This window comes from Brachyhypopomus gauderio, unplaced genomic scaffold, assembly GCF_052324685.1.
Source record: "Brachyhypopomus gauderio isolate BG-103 unplaced genomic scaffold, BGAUD_0.2 sc168, whole genome shotgun sequence".
Taxonomy (NCBI): domain Eukaryota; kingdom Metazoa; phylum Chordata; class Actinopteri; order Gymnotiformes; family Hypopomidae; genus Brachyhypopomus; species Brachyhypopomus gauderio.
Window position 1 is genome coordinate 114424 of NW_027506989.1, and position 20219 is coordinate 134642.

General features: G+C 47.6%; 1 protein-coding gene across 9 annotated transcripts in view; it reads left to right on the forward strand.

The window, feature by feature from the left end:
- LOC143501301 (nesprin-1-like) overlaps positions 1 to 20219 on the forward strand; it is an 80546-nt gene that overhangs the window by 38022 nt on the left and 22305 nt on the right. For 7 of the 9 annotated variants that reach the window (XM_076994958.1, XM_076994964.1, XM_076994957.1 and 4 more), the window contains 41 exons: positions 15 to 197; positions 563 to 706; positions 1458 to 1613; positions 2148 to 2312; positions 2396 to 2568; positions 2820 to 2973; positions 3302 to 3445; positions 3540 to 3704; positions 3894 to 4211; positions 4640 to 4795; positions 4959 to 5129; positions 5263 to 5589; positions 5904 to 6056; positions 6716 to 6883; positions 7133 to 7309; positions 7408 to 7554; positions 7691 to 7816; positions 7912 to 8088; positions 8454 to 8719; positions 8802 to 10962; positions 11399 to 11736; positions 11836 to 11980; positions 12067 to 12285; positions 12567 to 12835; positions 12952 to 13117; positions 13233 to 13388; positions 13520 to 13672; positions 13775 to 13957; positions 14117 to 14254; positions 14778 to 14963; positions 15166 to 15288; positions 16043 to 16225; positions 16599 to 16742; positions 16947 to 17144; positions 17351 to 17491; positions 17752 to 17871; positions 17971 to 18132; positions 18262 to 18456; positions 18603 to 18764; positions 19124 to 19315; positions 20035 to 20166. In XM_076994958.1, coding sequence (XP_076851073.1) covers positions 15 to 197; positions 563 to 706; positions 1458 to 1613; positions 2148 to 2312; positions 2396 to 2568; positions 2820 to 2973; positions 3302 to 3445; positions 3540 to 3704; positions 3894 to 4211; positions 4640 to 4795; positions 4959 to 5129; positions 5263 to 5589; positions 5904 to 6056; positions 6716 to 6883; positions 7133 to 7309; positions 7408 to 7554; positions 7691 to 7816; positions 7912 to 8088; positions 8454 to 8719; positions 8802 to 10962; positions 11399 to 11736; positions 11836 to 11980; positions 12067 to 12285; positions 12567 to 12835; positions 12952 to 13117; positions 13233 to 13388; positions 13520 to 13672; positions 13775 to 13957; positions 14117 to 14254; positions 14778 to 14963; positions 15166 to 15288; positions 16043 to 16225; positions 16599 to 16742; positions 16947 to 17144; positions 17351 to 17491; positions 17752 to 17871; positions 17971 to 18132; positions 18262 to 18456; positions 18603 to 18764; positions 19124 to 19315; positions 20035 to 20166 — 9336 coding nt within the window. The remainder of the gene's footprint in view (positions 1 to 14; positions 198 to 562; positions 707 to 1457; positions 1614 to 2147; positions 2313 to 2395; positions 2569 to 2819; positions 2974 to 3301; positions 3446 to 3539; positions 3705 to 3893; positions 4212 to 4639; positions 4796 to 4958; positions 5130 to 5262; positions 5590 to 5903; positions 6057 to 6715; positions 6884 to 7132; positions 7310 to 7407; positions 7555 to 7690; positions 7817 to 7911; positions 8089 to 8453; positions 8720 to 8801; positions 10963 to 11398; positions 11737 to 11835; positions 11981 to 12066; positions 12286 to 12566; positions 12836 to 12951; positions 13118 to 13232; positions 13389 to 13519; positions 13673 to 13774; positions 13958 to 14116; positions 14255 to 14777; positions 14964 to 15165; positions 15289 to 16042; positions 16226 to 16598; positions 16743 to 16946; positions 17145 to 17350; positions 17492 to 17751; positions 17872 to 17970; positions 18133 to 18261; positions 18457 to 18602; positions 18765 to 19123; positions 19316 to 20034; positions 20167 to 20219) is intronic. The other 2 variants (XM_076994961.1, XM_076994962.1) reach the window with 2 other exon arrangements.

The window sequence follows — 20219 nt, forward strand, 5'->3', positions numbered from 1 at the left end:
GTGATATTGTGCAGGAGTTCCTGAGTGAGAGAGACCAGGGTCATAGCAAACTGACCACAGTGGCTGTGAGTGGAGACCTGCTGCTCAGCGTGGCAGCCAAAGACCGCGTGGATGCAGTCCGAGCTAAAGTGAGCAGCACCAGGGAGGACTGGAAGACGCTCATGAGCAACCTGCACCAGAGAGAGACCGCCTTACAGGTGCGGCTCGCCACACCCGCCGTCCTGAGCAACGACCTCATACCAAGCTCTAAAAATGCAGTACTAAGGTGCATTAGTAAACTCCTGATGGCATGGTCCTGAATTGGCCAAAGTTGTTTACTCTTGTTGGATCTTACAGAACACCCTTCTGAAAAACAGGCTGTTCAGATCAGGATAGTCAGGATATTCACAGCACACAAATAAAACAAAAATCTGACTTCACCGAATATTCGTCTGAATATTGCAGATAAATTCACTATAAATATTACAAAGACAAACTTTTGACTAGCATCTTATTAGTCTTTTGAGGTCCAGCTCAGTAAGTCACATAAGCTAAAATAACTGAGGCTTGTGTTGTGTGACAGAACCTGCAGGCTCAGATGAGGGATTTTGAGGCGAGTGTGGAGCCCCTGCAGGACTGGATGAACGAGACCGAGGCAGCAGTGCAGGAGAGCAGCAGTCGGCTGCATGACCTGCCAGCCAAGAAGCATGAGCTCCAGAGGCTCCAGGTACACACCCAGTCCCCTCATGGCCACACCCAGTCCCCTCATGGCCACACCCAGTCCCCATGTGGCCACACCCAGTCCCCATGTGGCCACACCCAGTCCCCATGTTGCTACACCCAGTCCCCATGTGGCCACACCCAGTCCCCTCGTGGCCACACCCAGGCCCCATGTGACATCACCATGACCACTGACCTGTCCAAACACTGCACACACTGGCTTCAACAGCTGGAGTGTTTTTCCTTAGAAACATCCAGACATGGTGTGTGTCATTAATTCCGAGACCTTTTTCTGCATCACACTCATCTTTAGATGTATAGCTGCAACTTTCATTATGCTTAAACCATATGCTTACATAAGCTTCACAGTAGTGAAGGTTTAGTTATGTGAGTTTGTCATTCTATTTATTATAATAGACTTTTGTAGATATTTTTGTAAACAATGAACATCGATTTGAACTTGATACCATAATCAATCTAGACCATCTATTACTCATGATTAGTGGTTTCCACAAACAAGACTTCATCGCTCGTAGGCCATGAAAGAAACACCACCTCCGCCGTAGTTGCTTTCGCCTCACGCTTTAATCTGCATTGCTGCTAGCCGTGTGCCATGCTGCTAACCTAACCCACACCGGCTCCATGTAGCTGAGTTATTCCTTCTGTCTTACTAACGGGGGACGTCGTCCCCTGCTGTCGTGTGCTGAGCCGCGCGCTTGCGCTAACGTGCTTGCGCTAATGTGCCTGTGCGTCCCCAGTCAACGCTCGAGGAGTTGGCCTCCCGTGAGGTTCAGCTGGGCCGGCTGAGGGAGAAGGCCCGGCAACTGTGGGATGGACACACGGCCGGAAAGGGCTTTGTGCATCGTGTCTCGCAGCTCTCCGCCCACTACCTAGCTTTAAGCAACCTGACCAAGGTAACGTCTGTCTGCACCTAGGCTGATCCTACTACTGCCCACCAGGCTACACTGTGTGCTATGTGCTTAGGGACAGGGAGCCCATGCGCTCGACATATATTGGGTTGTCGGCATAGACTGTGTAGCCTATAGTTTAAACAGATGTACCATTGTAGTGATATGTAGGTTTTAAACTCTGGATATTTACTGGATATTTTTGCCAGTAAATGTGATATTAATTGATACCGTTATTCTGTCCAATGATATTAACATGTATCTTTCTCACAGTCTGTTGTGCATGAATATAACAATGTAAGTCTTGTAACAATGTAAGACCTAACCATTAATTAACAAAGATAAATCACAATTATTAACTCTAAAAAAAATCTACCTGAGAAGATATGAAATGACTCTCAGTACTGTCTTTTTAACACATTTAATATTCTACTTAAGATTTTAAATCTTAAGCCACAACCTTTACTCCATGATTCATTTTTGACAGGTCCCGGTGTTAAGTGTGATTTTTGCTCCAACGTGTTGGGCCTTTTTCACCAGGAAAAGACCTCGAGGATTGAGCGGATCGTTTCGGAGCACCAGCTCTTTTCCCAGAGCCTGAAGGAGCTGCAGAACTGGGTGGCAGACACCTGCCACATGTTACAGACCTACTGCACGCCGACGGCCGATAAGAACGTACTGGACAGCAGGATGATCAAGCTGGAGGTACACAGGCTGGAATTCATCCTGCGATCTCCGCATGAGGTGGATTGCAGCCTCATCCACTGAGTGTCCTGCTGTTATTCTAGGCGCTGCTCACAGCTCGCCAGGAGAAGGAGATCCAGCTGAAGATGCTGGTGACGCGAGGTGAGTCTGTGCAGAGGAACACGTCTGCAGAGGGGGTTCCTCTGGTGCACAAGCAGATCCAGGACCTGAAGGACTCGTGGGATGGCCTGCTGTCCACGTCCATCCAGTGCAAAAGGTCAGTGTACCATTCAGTGTACCATTACTCCTGGGTCACGTCAAATCCACCTGATTGTTCAGCAAAAGGAAATTATTGTATGCAAATGGCTTCATCACTTAAGAGGAGCAGTAGAAAATTCTCAAGCTTTGAACGAACACCTGCTGGATGTGGCGTTCAGGACACTGGTGGTGGCGTTCAGGACGCTGGTGGTGGTGTTCAGGACACTGGAGGTGGCGTTCAGGACACTGCTGTACTGTTTGTTCTCACAGCCAGCTGGAGGCAGCACTCTCACAGTGGACCAGCTACCAGGAGGATGTGCGCCAGTTTGTGAGCTGGATTGAGCGCGTGGAAGAGAGCCTCAGCTCCACAGACAAACAGTGCTCTGAGATGAGGGATAAAAGTGCCAACCTGGGCAAGGCCAAGGTAGTGCTGTCACTGCATGCTTCGCAACAATATGGCAAAGCCGCTCCACCATATGCTGTGTAATGCAAAACATAATTACAAATAACATGCGTGTTTCTCCAGTGGCAGACTTACTGTAGAGAGTTCCAACCAACATGTGATGACACATGCCACCGTTTCAGTGTTAAAACTTGATTTAGTCTTTAAAGGGAACAATTGTCAAAACATCAACAAAGATCACTGGCAGAATGCATTTTGAACAGCTCAAATAATATGAACCAGTTATGTCTGTGTAAATAGAGACTATTTAGGGACTACTGTTTAACTGACTGATTTCTGTTGATTGTAGTTGCTGCTGGAGGAAGTTCTAAGTCATAGCTCTGTGCTGGACATGATCTCTGTGAAGGGCTCTAACATGGCTGAGCACTACGTCACCCAACTGGAGATTCAAGACCTGCAAGAACGGTACAACACGGTTAAAGAAAAGGCCCAGGTACAGTTCCATGTGCAAAGTTACAAAGTTAAGTCCATTTCACAATGTGTGCTATTGTATTGGTGAATTGAGTGTGGGGCCTCTTATTACCCAGCATGCTGTGGGAAAGGCTGAGGAGCTGGTGCTGGCCCACCAGGACTACCAAGGCAGTCTGCACGAGTTTAAGGACTGGCTGGAGCAGCAGCAGGAGAGGTTGGGCTGCTACACACAGCTGGAGGGAGACGTCGACACGCTGGAGGAAACTCTGCAAAAGCTGCAGGTGGGAACACACGTGTATATGGACTGACTTAGTCTAGAAGTCAGATTTATTTATATAGTGCTATATGTCGATAAATCAGTTTTAGATGGAGGAGTCTCAGATATATATATATAGTCACTATCACAGAACAAGTGTAGTTGAATCACTATAATAGAACAGGTCTAGTAGAGCGACTCTCACCCCCTGCAGGAGCTGCAGGTGCACTGCACGGAGGGCCAGGCCCTGCTCAACACCCTGCTGGGGAGCCGGGAGCGGGTCATCCCCTGGGGGGCGCCACAGATGGAGGAGCGAGTCCTGGAGACGGCACAGCAGGAGTGGGGCGCCTACCAGGCCCGGCTGGGCGAGGCCCGCTCCCAGCTCAACAGCGCCCTCGCCAAGCTCAGGCAAATCCAGCAGAAGTTCCAGCGTCTGGATAACTGGCTGAGAGGGATGGAGGGCAAAGGTCAGCTGCGAGAAGGAAGGCGCTCGGACCGGACCACCAAGGAAGCCCAGCTGCAGCTGCTGAAGGTCTGGGGGGCCACGCACGCTGGTCTAACGCTTCGTGGTTGGGTTCCCATAGCTGACATTACTCTGAGCACTAGTTAACATTAACTAACCATGAACATGAGTGTAAATAATATGTAAGTAATGTTAACAAAGCAACATTTGCTCATGGGGAAATAGATGATAAATGCTAAGAGTTACAGGTGTAACTGTGAAATCACTACTGTGTTACATAGTGATGACAGGTTTGTCTTAGCAAGTCTTTAAATAACTTATGGGAACCCTCATGTAAAGTATAACAGATCGATCTAACCACCAATCTCTCTGAGACATAGACCCTTTGCTGTAATGGGATGTAAGACTTGTATAACACAACATATTTAAAGCAGTGTTGTATTGGGTGAATTGGCTGTAGGTTTAAACAGTGAAGTGGTGTTTATTGTGTTGTGCAGGGATGGCATGAGGAGGTGCTGGTCTACCAGGAGGAGATAGAGGGCTTAAGTACTCTGGCCCAGCAGGTTCTGGAAGATACTCACATCAGCAGCAGAGTCAGCACCAGGGCTACTCAGCTCACCTCACGCTACCACGCCCTGCTTCTGCACCTGCTGGTAGGCTTCACACACACATACACACACACATACACACACACACACACACACACACACACACACACATACACACACACACACACACACACACACACACACACACACACACACACACATGTAGAGCACACACAGTACAGTGCATGAGGTTCTGTGTATTCTACAGGACACGATAAAACAGCTGAAGGAGGAAGTGTCCACCATCGAAGAAGCACACAACATCTTCAGCACCTTCTCTGACTGGCTGTGCACCGCCCAGAAGAACTTCGGCAGCGTGGCCGTCAGCATTGATGTTGTTGACCGCGCTGCAATGGAGAAGAAAATGAAAAAACTCGAGGTACCGAGTCCTCCACCGTTACATCACCTGTGGCTGCTGCTATAGTGCTACACTCACCCACACGCTTTCCACGCTCAAGTAAATCAATACGGTTTTTCCACATTGCCTCTCCCCACTCTACTGGAACATTTAGGCTCTGCAAGGGGACATGGAACAGGGTCGCTCCTTCCTGAAGACCACGCGGGAGAAGGCTGAGAGGGCCATGGCCTTCTTGGAGGAGCCGGAGGTGGAGCAGCTGAAGGAGGAGATCGCCGCACGCCTCGGCCAGCTGGAGGAGCTGGTGGGGGCTGTGCGGGCGGAGCTCAGTGCACAGGAGAAGTGCATCCAGCTGTCAAAGGACTACCTAGACAAGTACAAGGCCCAGAGGCAGTGGCTTACTGAGACCAAATCTATGCTGGCCTCCGCTGTGGAACTTAAAGCTGAGCTCTATCAGAAGAAGGCCCAGTTGGCCAAATACAAGGTTGGTTTGAGGCTGTTTGCTGGATTTGTGATGTGTTTCCTGTATGTTTGTGCTGCATTCAGTTCAGTGTTCTTTGAATGATTCGCATTTAGTCAGTTTAGTTTTTCTGCTATTTTCTTGTGTTTCACCCTACAGTTGAGTGTTTCAGTGTGCGGTACTGATTCCTGCTGTAACACACATTGTTCGGTTCATTTGCTGAACGTCAGACCCTTCTCAAGCTGATGTATTAGATTATACGTATTAGAGACCAGAAGGCAAGAAGCACAGCGTGAACGTGCATCTGTTGATTCAAGTGTTTTCCATCTTTGCCACAGACAATCCAGCAAACTGTGGAGTCTCATGAGGCAGCGGTGAGGGCTGTGATTGAGAAGGGAGAAGCCCTGCTCGACACGGTGCATGACCCCACCATCACTGAAAACATGAACAAGATGAAAAATGATTACCAGGATATATGCAACAATGTCAAGGTATTCACCCGGATGCATATTAGTTTTTTGCAGTCCCTAATACTCATTTTGTCAAAACATAAAACACAGCAGCCAAAGCAACATACACAAACATGCAAAACATCATCTCGACACTTTTGGAAAAAAAGTCTAAAACTCTTTTAATATATATATATATATATAAATAAATATGCAAATATGCAGGTTATTTATGCATATTCAGTACATATACTCAATAAAGTAAAACAGAATTTTAAAATGAATGTTTATTTTCTTTTTTTGCATGAACAGTACTGAAACACATGGTGTATATGGTATATAATAAAATTTAATAGAATTGCTATGTGTGTGGCAGAGAGTGTGCTTAAGGTTTAGTGTACTGGGTCAGTTACTGGATCCCAAAATTGTGCTATAAGTACCAGTTTTTGGGTCTTGGCAACTGCAAAAAACTTGATCTTTAAATAGAGTTCATTCCCCCTTCCTGTTTTTACAGGTGCAAGTCATGTACTGCATTCTTTCCTTAATACATATTTAGCATAAATATTTAGCATGAAACAATTCTGTTGATTTTATATAAATACTTTCACATTCATCATTCGACATTTTTTGCAGTCAGTGTTCAACTGATAATCAATTACTGCGGCAAATATTAGAAGGTGTAATTGTTGTGTGAATTGCAGGCTCATGTCCAGAGGCTGTTGGAGGGGGTGAGAGAACATGAGGACTACAACGTGGAGCTGCAGGAGGTGGAGAAGTGGCTGCTGCAGATGTCTAGTAGACTGGTCACCTCGGACTCTACGCGCAGCGCCAATCTAGAAACGGCCACTCAGCAGCTGGCCAGACACAAGGTGCACAGGGCTTTCTTAACATAGTGGGACCACTCGTATACCAGGGGCTTTTCAACACTGATCTAGATTACAGAAGCATTGTTTGCTGTTGGTTGCCAAACTCTTTCCATTCATGTAATAATTTGGTTGTAATGTTGAAATGCACTGACCTTTAAGGTAAATTAACCTTAAAGGCTACATATTTAGCTACTTTAATAGCTCCATTTACACGGTTTCCTAAGTAATCTTTCTAGCTCTCTTTCTCCCCAGGCAATAATGGAGGAGATAGCTGGCTTTGAAGAGCGTCTGACAAGTCTTAAGGAGAAAGGAGATAGCCTTGTCAGTCACTGCTCCGAACAGGTTCAGGCCAAGATAAGCCAGCAGGTTCAGGTCCACCAACAAGGAACCAAAGACAGCTACTCAGCCATCTGCAGCACCGCCCAGCGGGTCAGCATCTCTCCTATTCTACAGCTGACACCCGATTTTAAGTATTTCAAAGAACTAATTGGCGTCTTTTACTGACCACTGAACCTGTGTCTCATCAGGTCTATCAGAGTCTTGACCGGGAGCTGCAGAAGCACGTTAGTCACCAGGACACCCTGCAGCAGTGTGACACCTGGCTCTCCACTGTCCAAGAGGAGATACAGCTACATTCACAGACCCCATTTGGCCTGCAGGAGGCGCTGAAACAAGTGAGTGGATGACTGTGATCCAGTAGCTCCAGTTACTGGAGAACTCCAGTTTTCACATATTTCATATATATGGCTTATATATGCAGAATGAGGTGCCTCTAAGTGCTGTTTATTTAATTTGTTTTTTTTTTTGCAGGTGAAGCACTTCAGGGCCCTGCAGGAGCAGGCCAGCACCTATCTTGATCTGGTTTGCTCAGTGTGTGACTTATCTGATGAAGCTGTGAGGACCACAGCTGCCAAGATCCAGCAGATCAAAACCATGGTGAGTTTGGTAACTTTATTTCCATACTTTAGTGGGTTTATCGTGTACTAACCTGAGCATTACTGTTACTTGATGACACATTAATCACGCCACAGATCGAAGAGAGGATGACTAGAGCTCAGCAGCTGTCCGAGAGCTGGAGAGAGATTAAGGAACAGAAGCAGGAGTTATCTGTGCTCTTCCAGGATTTGGAACAACAACTACAAAGCCTCTCCAGGAGACCAGCTGAACTGGAGCCCAAGATTGCTCATAACATGCTGGATCAAGCCAAAGTAAGAACTGCCATCGTACAGTTCATTAATAACTCAAGTCAATGTCAGTTAGGATGCATGGGTGTTTACATACGTTTTGGGTGAAACGTAGGAATCAGGTCCTTTTTTATACACAATCCCACAGTTTTAGTGGGTGATATGTAATTAGGAATTTGACTGTTGATCAAAAACAGAAACAAATAAACATAATGTTTTTGTCCAGATTCAACTAAAATGCATGAAATACAGTTTAATTAACATGCTAACATGTTGTCGTGATATGTATTTAAAGCCATAACCAGTTGAAATTTGTTTTTTTTAAGTATTATAAACTTATCTAAAATAATTTTTTAGCTTTTTCCTAAACACTCATATTTTCCTTATAGGAGTTTGGCCAGCAGCTTCAAAACAAGCAGACTACTTTGACTAAGATGACCGAGTGTGTGAGCAGCCTCACTGAAGGCAGAGCCTGTCCAGAGCACACAGAGATTAATCGCCTGAGTCACGCGTGGCTGGAGTTGTGTCATCAGGCCAGCAGGCTGCAGACCCAGAGGGAAGAGGACCTGCTGAGGACCAGGGAGTACCACAACTGCATCGGAGCCATGGAAGCCCTGTTTGAACAAGTTTCCAAGGAGTGGGACAACCTTGCTAGGTAGGCTCTTAACATCAGCGGTTCATAGCAGTACTAATGTGCAATTGCAGTCTAACTTTTTTTTCATTTATTGTGTTTTTAGGACTGATGCAGAGAGCTCGTCTGATCATTTGGAGGCTCTCCGGAAACTTTCTGTTGCCCTCAAAGAAAAGAAGAACACTCTCGAAGACCTGAAAGACCAGCGTCAGAAAGTTATGCATCACTTAAATCTGGACGACAAAGAGCTGGTGAAGGAACAGATAAGTCACTTTGAGCAGCGTTGGGCCCATCTCGAGAGCCTCATTGAGAGAAAGATACAGGACTCCGTTGTGACGCTTGAGGACATGAGCCAGGTTGAGGCTCGACTGAAAGAGGCAAGAGAGTGGGCAGAGGAGCAGCGGCCTGCCCTGTCTGAGGCTATGAAAATGAGCCCACCACCAGAGCTGGCACAGAGCTTTCTCTTTGACCACCTGAGCATCTGCAGCGAGCTCGAATCAAAACAGCTTCTGTTGGCTCAAGCCATGAGTGATGCAGACAGGGTTTTAGCACACCTGGGTCTCAATGAAAGGCAGCGATTGCAGAAACTCATCTCTGAGACCCAAAGGGAGGTAGAGACACTAAGTGTCAAAGTATCCCAGCGAAGGAAGCACCTCAGTAAGGCTTTCACTGAGAGGAATCAATTCCTGCTAGCTGTGAGCCAGGCCATCACTTGGGTTCAGCAGAATGAGAAGAAAGCGCAGGCTGATGACTACATAGCCCTCTTACCAGATGACCTGGCCAAGCAGGTGAGAACCTGCAGGAACATCCAAAGCAGCTTGAGAGCTTACCAAAGTGAGCTGACTTCCCTGTGGTCACAAGGACGGGACCTGATGAAGGATGCAACTGAAGATGAGAAGGCTGAGATGCTAACTAAGCTACAAGAACTGCAGAATACTTTTGAGGTAGCTTTGCAAAAGTGTAGTCAAAGACTGCAAGAGCTGGAGAAAGTACTGGTAACTAGGAAATATTTCAAGGCAGATTTAGAGAAGACATGCCAGTGGTTGAAACAAGCAGATATTGTGACATTTCCCGAAATCAACCTCATGAATGGAGATGCCGAACTAAGTGCACAACTTATAAAATACCAACAAATATTAGATCAAGCAACCGAATATGAGAATCTCTTGCTAATTGTCCAAAGAACAGGCCAAGATATTTTGCCAACTCTCAGTGAGGTTGACCACTGCTACCTAGATGAGAAACTTAACGCTCTTCCACAGCAATACAACAATGTCTTGGCATTAGCCAAAGAAAAACAGGAAAAAATACAACAAGCCATTCTTGCGCGTCAGGAGTACGCCTCCTTTATCGATGTGACCCACAAAGCCCTGAAAGAACTGGAAGAGCAGTTCCATAACCTTGGCACTCAGCCAGTTGGGCTACAGACAGAGGAGGTCATCAATTTGCAGCATGACTATAAAGCACTGCTTGATGAGTTAGTAAATCTAGGCCAGGCTGTTAGTGAACTCAACCAGAAAAAAGAGGGCTTTCGTAGCACTGGTCAACCCTGGCAGCCTGAGGAAATGACTCAGCTAGTCAGCCTTTACAATGGTCTGAAGAGACTGATAGAACAGAGAGTTGAGCACTTAGATGACACTTTGGAGTCATTTGAGGATCACCAAGCCATGGCCATGCAAGTTGACTCTGAGTTAAAAGCCACCAAAGAGCAGCTTGTCAAAGTCAATGCAGAGACTCAGTCAGCAGAGGAGAGACTACAGAACTATCATGCCCTGGCAGCCAGCCTTCAGGGAGCCAGCTCCCACCTCTCCAGGCTGATGGAACAGATGGGCAGCCTTGCTTCTCACATAGACCCAATGGCCCATGAGGCCTCTAAACAGCGGGTGACGTCCTGGCAAGAGGAACTCCGATCTCTACAGTCATCTGTTGGAGAGCTGATAGTGGAGTGTGAGAACAGATTTGTGCAGAGTAAGGACTTTGAGACCGAAGTGCAGCGGACACTGAGTTGGCTACAGCAGATCAGGGATGAGCTGGGCTGCGCTGTGGTTGTGGACGTGAAGGTGGAGAAGGTTCAGGAGGACATCCGGAAGCAGCAGATCATGCAGGAGGAAGTGCAGTCTCGACTCAGGATTGTGGCTGCACTCAGTACCAGGGAGAAGCAGAAGTACACCAGTGCTAATGAACTCGTCCCAGCTCACGTGGACTCGAGCCTGCAGGAAATGGCACAGCTAGAGGCAGATGTTCAACGTGCTCTCAGCTCTAAACAGGTAAGTGACCATTCCAACTAAGACTGTGCTGAAGCTAGGGTTAACCACAGCTGTACTTTCTTACATGTTGTACCTTTGAAGCTGCACCTTTGTTGCAATAATTTGTTTGTTTGTTTGTTGGTCTTCTTATTTACCTTTGTTGCCAGCTAAGCTGTGAACCATATGATTGTTGGTAGATTGAGTCTAGGTTCTACCTGAATTGTGCTCTTGGGCAAGACACTTAAAGCACTACTTAAAGCACTTAACCCCTACTGCCCTGGGGAATTAACCTCTTATATTGCTTCCACTTGCATGCTGTAAAGCAGAAGAATGACTTCCTGTTGGAAAATAATCTAGAATGTTGTTTAATGTTGTGTTCTTATCTCAGTCTTATCTTAATGTTGTGTTCTTATCTCAATCTTATCTCTTATCTTAATGTCGTGTTCTTATCTGTCAGATCACGCTAGAGCAAGCATTGGCTTTGTGTCAGAAGTACCACTCACGCATGCAGGCTGCATGTGAGTGGCTCGAGGATGCCGTGAGCTTCTTGCAACAGGCCAGTCTGGGAGTGGACGTGGAGAACTACGAGGAGTGCTTGAGGCAGCAGGAGGACATCATGGCCACCGAGCAGGAGTTCCTGGGTGTGCTACGAGAACTGGAGGCACTTCCACCCCAACTGGAAAACTTGGTGAACCCAACAGCCCAAGAACAGCTGAGGCTGAGTGTGGAATCGGCACAGCAGAGAGGTGTGGAGGTCAGAGATCAGCTTCAGTGTCACCAGGATGTCTTGAACAGGTACGTCGCATGGATGTCTGGGCTCTATTTTCCAACAACAGCAGCGACAAAGGTAATGTTGTCGTAATGTAGGGATTACATTTATCATGTTTTTGACAGCTGTGTGGCACAATGGACATCCTATCAAGAGGCCCGACAGACGGCCATTGAGCTGATGAATGAAGCGGAGAAGAAGCTTACTGAGTTCTCTACAGCCAAGGCTGCAACCATTCAGGAGGCAGAGGAGAAACTCAGAAGTCATAAAGTAAAAGAGAACCCAGAAAACCTCACTAGCTTTCTAAAATAATCTATCGTGGACCATTTGGTGATTCCTTCTTCTCTGACTTTCAGTCACTGGTATCCATGGTGAATGGATTCCAGGAGAAGCTCACAGGCCTAGAGGAGCAGGCGTCTCAGCTGGAGCTGATCGGCAGCGATGCCAGCAAGGCCACCATTAGCCGCTCCATGACCACGGTCTGGCAGCGCTGGACCAGGCTACGCAGTGTGGCTCGAGGACAAGAGAGGGTGCTGGAGGACACGGCTCATGAGTGGAGGACGTTCAGAGAGAAGGTAACTTCATATAAGCACACAACATTTCCAAAATGGGCACATGCCATATGCAAACACCAGTGTCATTTTTGCCTACGGACAGAGTTGAATAGTTCTGGTTCAGAACATTCAAAGCCTCGCTGGGCTTTGGCAACAATCATCGTCACCGCTTAGCTTAGACATGAGTGTTTAATCAAATAATTCAAATGATTCGTTATCATAGCAAAGCCGTAACGTATTTGTTTGCCTATTGCTGCTGTTTGCAAACTAGCCTCATTAAACCCTTTTTGTAATATCTAAAGATGATGAAAGTGAGGACTATGGCAGAAGAGCTGAGAAGTCGTGTTCCTGAGTGTGCTGTCGAAAAAGCCTCTAAGGCCACGCTGCAGTCCCACCTGGAGCAGCACGAGCTGGTCACTCAGGACCTGGAGAGGGAGCAGTCCTCACTCACACTCCTGCGCCAGTACGCCCTCAGTCTGCTGCACGATGTCGGGGTCCCTGCGCCGACCGCCGACCTCGACCAGCTGCCCAGTCTAAAGGAGATCAAAGCCGTCCAAGATCAGTTTGAGAGGTAAAGACCCGAACAGAACAGACCGTTTCTTGTTGGGTGGTTGTAAACCAGTTTCCGATTACAAACCGCGATTACTGTGAGCTTTATTTAGGAGTTTTGGTGTTTGTCTCTCCCAGTCTCCTGCAGAAGTCCAGAACAGGCAGAGGACGTGTCCAGCAGGAACTCAAAGACAGGGAAGATGTGGAGAGGGGGCTAAGCCTGGTGAAGAGCTGGATTCAGGACTCCAGAGAGCTGCTGCTCAATCCCACAGCAGATGTAGACATTCTCACGCAAGAGCTGGAGGTGACTTGTTTCTTTTGATTTCATCATAGTCATTCACATTAGCAAGCACACGTTCTATATTGTGGTCCACACTATATATTGTGTAGTTAGAGTAGTGTCTTATCACTCTATTTAGGTAATGCATGGGGAACTGATCACCCATCGCCAGAATGTGGATAAAATCGCAGAGCAACAGCAGAGCAAGTATCTGGACTTGTACACCATCCTGCCCTCAGAGATCTCCATGCAGCTGGCTGAGGCTGCCTTAGCTCTGGGCTCTATTGAAGATCAGGTACATAACCGCTGTCAAGTAGACCTGTAATGTAGTTTATAAGAGAAATAATGCATTTTCTACTTTCTTTCTACTTTCATGAATCTATGATGTCATTTTAATGTTTCAAATGGTACCTGTTATTGCACAAGATTCAAGCCAAGGAGAGAGACATTCAGAAGACCAGAGCTATCAAGGAGGAGTTCAACTCCAGGATCCATGATGTGTCTGAAAAAATGAAATCCATTTCTGCAGCACTTAAGCAGAAGGCCACCGACATTGATCAAGCCAAAGAAGAAACTCAAGTGTGTTTTTAATCAGTTTTGTGCGCTATCCATATTCCCGAATGCCAATAGTGGTCTCACTACTTGTGTCATTTCATGGGTGTCTGATTTTGTTTCACTCAGGGTTTCTGTGACGAGCTTGAGAACTGTGGCAGGACGCTGGCGGAGCTGGACGCTGCCGTACAGGACTGTGGTCGGCGTAATCCGCTTCTGGCCAAACAAGTCAGCGACGCCATCACCAAGTTAAGAGAGATCCACCACCACACCCTCCGTCTGGCAGAGTACAGGACAGTCTGGCTAAAGAAGGTATATGTATGTCCTGTCTAAAAAGAAGCTAAATTCAAGCCAGAAAAAAAAATCAGACAAAATTGTTCCACACCTGTGTTGGTGTTTTCCGTGCTTGTACCTTTTAAAATGAAGGAGTCCCGATACACTGTTCTTCATCTTTGGGCCTCTTTTCACCAGGCTGACGCTCATCTAGACGAGTACAACGAGATGCTGGACTTCATAGTGAAGTGGGCGGAGCAAGCCAGGAGCCTGGTTAAGGCCAACATCATCTGGAGCTCCTCCTCTCACTTGCAAGAGCAGATCAGAATGTACCAGGTCAGCAAATGCAAATGATCATCTTATTATTGTGATGATTGTAATATATGCAGTAGCATATAGGCTGTACAGTATGCATGCTCACTGCCCCAGGTCCATATGGGCTTTACACACTACACCAACAGCACATTCTCACTTAGTCTCACTATTTTTAGCACTGGTTCCATCTGCCTAGTCCTCCACATGAGACACCAAACAGCTATTGCGTCTTTATTATGTATTTCCTTTACTAGACTATGCTGTTTCAGGTCTTTCACTGCTTTCAGATAATTTATTTACCAATATCCTTATATTAAAACATGGCCTTTAAATCCATGTTGCACAAGGTGAGAATGTGGTTGACTTAGTCCCATCAGACCTATCTGTTGCCCTTACATATGTCTCCCGCCTGCATTCTCTCACCTCAACCATCAAGTCTGCTTATTTCAGCTTCTCCCATCATCCACCCCATCCTCACACAGAATTGTTAGCACTACAAAATAAACTAGAATTTCATTTTAACCTAATGACCCTGGACCTGCAGTCTGTGTTGCGCGAGTCGAGGGAGCTTCGCGGAGACCTGGAAGCCATGCAGGAGAAGGTGGAGCTCTTGTCGGAGTCCCTGCAGGCAGAGGCCATGGGGCAGCAGGTGGCTGAGCTGAGCCGCCACACGGAGGAGCTGGAGCAGGCCGTCAGGTTCCGTCTGCAGAGCCTGCAGGATGCAGCTAAGGTGCCACACACTCTCCACGGCTGTCTGCTACGGCCCTCGTAATCACGCGCTCACGTTAATGCGTCTCCAGTCACACTGATTTATTGCTTGTGTCTGCTGGAACCCTTGAAATGAAAATATTTTCAACTGAACTGGGTAACAATAAGGTGATGTAGCGCGCGTGCTAGTGCAGACAAGTCACATGTTGAATTCTCTTCATCAGGACATGGAGACATTTGAGAACGAGGTGAAAGCCCTGCATGTGGCTCTGGAGCAGGTCCAGTCCACTCTCACCTCACCGGAGCTGGCACGCCTGAGCCTCAAAGAGCAGCTCACTCAGAGACAGGTACTGCTCCACCCACCGGGGACGCTCACTTACACACAGGTGTTACTCCACCCACCGGGTACACTCACTTACACACAGGTGTTACTCCACCCACCGGGTACACTCACTCAGACACAGATGTTACTCCACCCACCGGGTACACTCACTCAGACACAGGTGTTACTCCACCCACCAGGTACACTCACTCAGACACAGGTGTTACTCCACCCACCGGGTACACTCACTCAGACACAGGTGTTACTCCACCCACCGGGTACACTCACTTAGACACAGGTGTTACTCCACCCACCGGGTACACTCACTTAGACACAGGTGTTACTCCACCCACCGGGTACACTCACTCAGACACAGATGTTACTCCACCCACCGGGTACACTCACTCAGACACAGGTGTTACTCCACCCACCAGGTACACTCACTCAGACACAGGTGTTACTATACCCACTGGGTACACTCACTTAAGCACAGGTGTTACTCCACCCACCAGGTACACTCACTTAGACACAGGTGTTACTCCACCCACTGGGTACACTAACTTAGACACAGGTGTTACTCCACCCACTGGGTACATTCACTTAAGCACAGGTGTTACTCCACCCACCAGGTACACTCACTCAGATATAGGTACTGCTCCACCCACTGGGTACAATCACGTAAACACCGGTGTTACTCCACCCACCGGGGACGCTCACTTAGACACAGCTGTTACTCCACCCATGTTCCCACGTTCACTGAGTGTGGTGTTGTCTGACAGCGTTTGCTGATGGACATGGAGAGCTTCAAGCTGCACACACAGGCGGTGCAGGCGTGTCAGAGTGGCCTCCGCGTGCCCGAGGAGGTGATGGTGAGCTTGGCCATCTGCCGCACCGCCCTCACCCTGCAGCAGGAGGCCAGCCAGCTGCAACACACCGCCATCCAGCAGTGCAACATCCTGCAGGTAGGGGGCGACGGCGCACCACATTCATAAGCCCCTCACTATGGCTATTTTTATAACCACGCACTCGTGGTTCTGTTTCCACACATCGCCTTGAGTGTGTTCTCTCGACTTAAGACTTGGACCCAGAGCAAGTATTAGCGTTAAGCAGGCGTATGCTTGCAGTGCACTATGCAGTCACGCAGTCATATTTATCATCCAGATCTGTAGCTCCATAAGCATCTTATTGTCTTTAGATGCATAATAACTCCGAGCACCTGCGCCTATAATTTCAACTGGCATGCTGTGAGCTTGTCTGAGACGATGGTTTTATGTTATTGCTTCAATATATTGTGATTCGTGTCTGTGTGTCTGTGTGTGTGTGTGCGTGCGCTAGGAGGCCGTGGTGCAGTATGAGCAGTACGAGCAGGAGATGCGGCATCTGCAGGGACTAATTGAGGACGCTCACAGGGTGATCCAGGACAGACCCGTCCCCACCACCAACATCCAGGAGCTTCAGACTCAAATACGCCATCATGAGGTAAGCATGCTCCAGAACAGATAACATAGCATTTTAGGTTTATTCTGTTCATGCTAATATTTTTCATGTTTATATTGAATGTCATCTGTGATGAAGATGGCCTTATCGGAATAGGGTTTAGTGTGTACATTGCCTTGTTTAAGTGCTTGTTACGGAAATACTGTCAAATGCAGTAACTGGAGGGGTTTGGCTCTTCTTAAACAGGAACTTGCCCAGAAAATCAAAGGCTATCAGGAGCAGATTGCATCTTTGAACTCCAAGTGTAAGATGCTGACCGTTAAAGCCAAGCATGCCACGACGCTGCTGGCAGTGAGTGATGCTGAGAACCGGCCTGAGGGCGAACAGGAAGTGGACGGGGATGCCGAGGCCAAGCAGCTACTGTGCCAACCCTCGATGGGCATGGTGAGTACGTCTGTGTTGCGGGTCGGGGCATTAGCACACACAGCCAATCTACAAATCGGAAGGGGCGCGGTCTGCATGAGACACACCTGTAAAGCAAATGGCTTTGTTACCTTCTGGCTAACCAGATCAAAAGTATCTGGACTAATTGTTGACATTAACGTTCATCTGCTTGTTTCTGCACTGCTTTTTGCCTGCCGCGGGGTCAGACGGCGTCTGGGCGCAGTCACGACCTCCTGTCTCCTGTCACTGAGGAGTCTGGGGAAGAGGGCGTGACCAGCGAGGTCTCCTCCCCTCCTTTCTGTCGCTCCCCCTCTCCTGTAACTAACAATGAGGCCTCGTCTGGCCAGGTACTCTAGATGATGCCTGAGCACCTGCTGTTACAGGTTGATTTTACAGTCTGACATCTGCTGCCAAATTTCTGGCTCACTGAAATCTTTATAACATTTCACCTAGTTCCTTCCTTCCTTCGTCCATCCAAGCATGTTAAATATGTGGATTGCAGTATTAATCTGTTATAGCTCCAGTTTAGGTGCAGTGAGTTTTTGCTCATCAACACTGAATTGCATATAATGGACGCTGGCTGACTTGTTTGCTCTGCTGGTTTTAGCTGGTTATGGGCCGAGCAACTCTGACCAGAGCGCCTGTACAGGAGCTGTACGACCCCAGCCTGGAGTCTGTAGCCAACCTAGATGAACTTCAGCGCTCATGGGACACCCTGAAAAATGTGGTATGTGACAATGCCAGTAATCCAGTAGGCATGTGCGCTGTAGTTTTTCAGCAAAGGACTCGGTGATCTCATTTTTATCGTATCTTCTCCACCTTGCAGATCAGTGAGAAGCAGAGGACGCTTTACGAGGCCCTGGAGAGACAGCAGCGATACCAGACCTCTTTGCAGAGCATTTCCACAAAAATGGAGTCCATCGAGTCCAAACTAAATGAGCCCCCTCTGCAAGACCTGAGCCCAAACAGACACATTGTCCTGCATCAGGTAAGAGGCTGCTGTAGAAGGCATAGTCTATCCTACTGACTTTTGCTGCTTTTCCATTATGGAGATCAAATACTTCTACAATGCAGGTTTTCGTAGTAGTCACGTAGTCGGTATGCTACATGCTTTCAGAACCTTACGGAGGACACCGTTCAGCTGCAGGACGACATAGACAAGCTGCAGTCAAGCTTTGTTGAGGAGCTGATCTCAGACACCACGGACTCGGACGCAGCCGAGCAGCTGGCCATGCAGTCCACCCTCACCGTGTTGTCCGAACGCATGGCCACTATCCACATGAAGGCTTCTGGCAAACAGCAGCTTCTGGAGGTATTTACTATACTGACTGCAAGCGAACAACCAGGGACCCACAAATCTCTTTTCCTTCATCTACCAAGAAAATGTATTCTAGCCCTGCGATTATTGATGTCCTGGACGCTGAATGGTGTGATGTGATTGGCTGGTTTGTGGTGCAGGAGCGTCTGAGCGAGCAACTGGAGAAGAAGCAGCAGGAGCAGGCCTTGCACCGCTGCCTCGGACAGGTGGAGGAGCTCCACCAGTGGCTGCTGAGAAGACGTGGCATACTCGACTCCGCCCCTCAGGATGCAGAGTTGAACGAGCAGCTGTCAGACTGTCAGGTTGGATCGCCACCTACTGGCCACATTCATTATGGACATGTTTACGGACCGAAAGGTTTTGTTTATTACATGTGTATGACAGCCCTATTATTAGTCATTGTACAATTTTAAGGTGGTGTAAGCAGGCAAACGGCAGTATTAGACCTCATGGTTGGGGTCCTAAGCTTGAGGAGCATGAGCTGTAAGCAGATTATGCATATGCCTCAGTGCCATATGCACTGGTTGCTGCAGTGGCTGTAGAGCGATTAGCAGATCCCTCTGAGTGGACTGGTGCTGGCAGCAATATCCACCAGCCCATCTTTTAATATTCATTAATTCAGGCCATGTTTGAGCTGGTTCCTCTGCTGCTTCTGCTGCAGGCCTCTCTGCTGGAGATGGAGGAGAAGGTGCTGACTCTGTCCGAGCTCTCGGGCTACTGCGAGGCCCTGCTGCTGGAGGGCCGGCCCGAGACCAGGGGCGAGGTTGAGCAGCTGTCCAGGAGACTGCGCACCCTGAAGAGTGGCCTGCTGGATCTGCAGCGCACGCTTCAGGACAGACAGATCAATATCCAGGTCAGCTCCCCAAAGTCCAGCACAAGCTGCACACTGTCCGGGATTCTTTACACTCATTAGTATTGAGCACTGAACTAATGCAGAAGTGTGTAAAGGTGTTCTCAGCAACTCCACATGGTCTGATTATTATTAGAAAAATGCCTAAGGTTGAACTAACATGATTAAAAATAATGAAAGCATAAATGATAGTGAAAGCACATTATAAAGCTTGACATTACGATTTCTCTTTGTAACACCTAGATAATTGCCTATATGATTATCTATAATGCTGCAACAAAGGTCTTTCGAGACTCCCTGACTATATTACAAAACCATGCTATTGTGTTCCTTGCAGGCTGCTGTAGTTTGGGAAGAGCTGAAATTCCTGACTCTGAATGTAATGAACATAATAAACGTTGCTCTCTACAGCATAGAACGCTACTGTGTTTGATCAGTGGGGCAAGCCTATTATTTGTGATGTTCACAGACACATTCAAGATGGATATTCATTCATGATTGTTATCAATAATTGTTTCATGATTTCTCTTGTATCAAAATTACAATGAAAATCTCTGTGAATCAGATTTCTTCTAACAGATTTTTCAGTCACTGACCCTTTTATTCTGAGCAAATCATCTCGTACACGCAGACGTCTTTTGAGCAGCGCTTCACTCTCTTGAAACTAATGGCGGTGTAACTACAGAATCTGACGCTCCCCGACGTCTCTGTGTTGAGCGCAGGGCTCACTGCAGGAACAGTCTGACAGTGAATCGGAGTCCAGTCTCTCTCAGAGTCCCAACATGCATGAGTGGCTGGCTGAGGCCCGGTCCACACGGAACCTGCAGCACCAGGACTCCCTCCAGAGACAGAAGGTACGGAGGACCGTCTGCTACAGGGCCACTGTCTCATCAAAAACGCCTCCGAT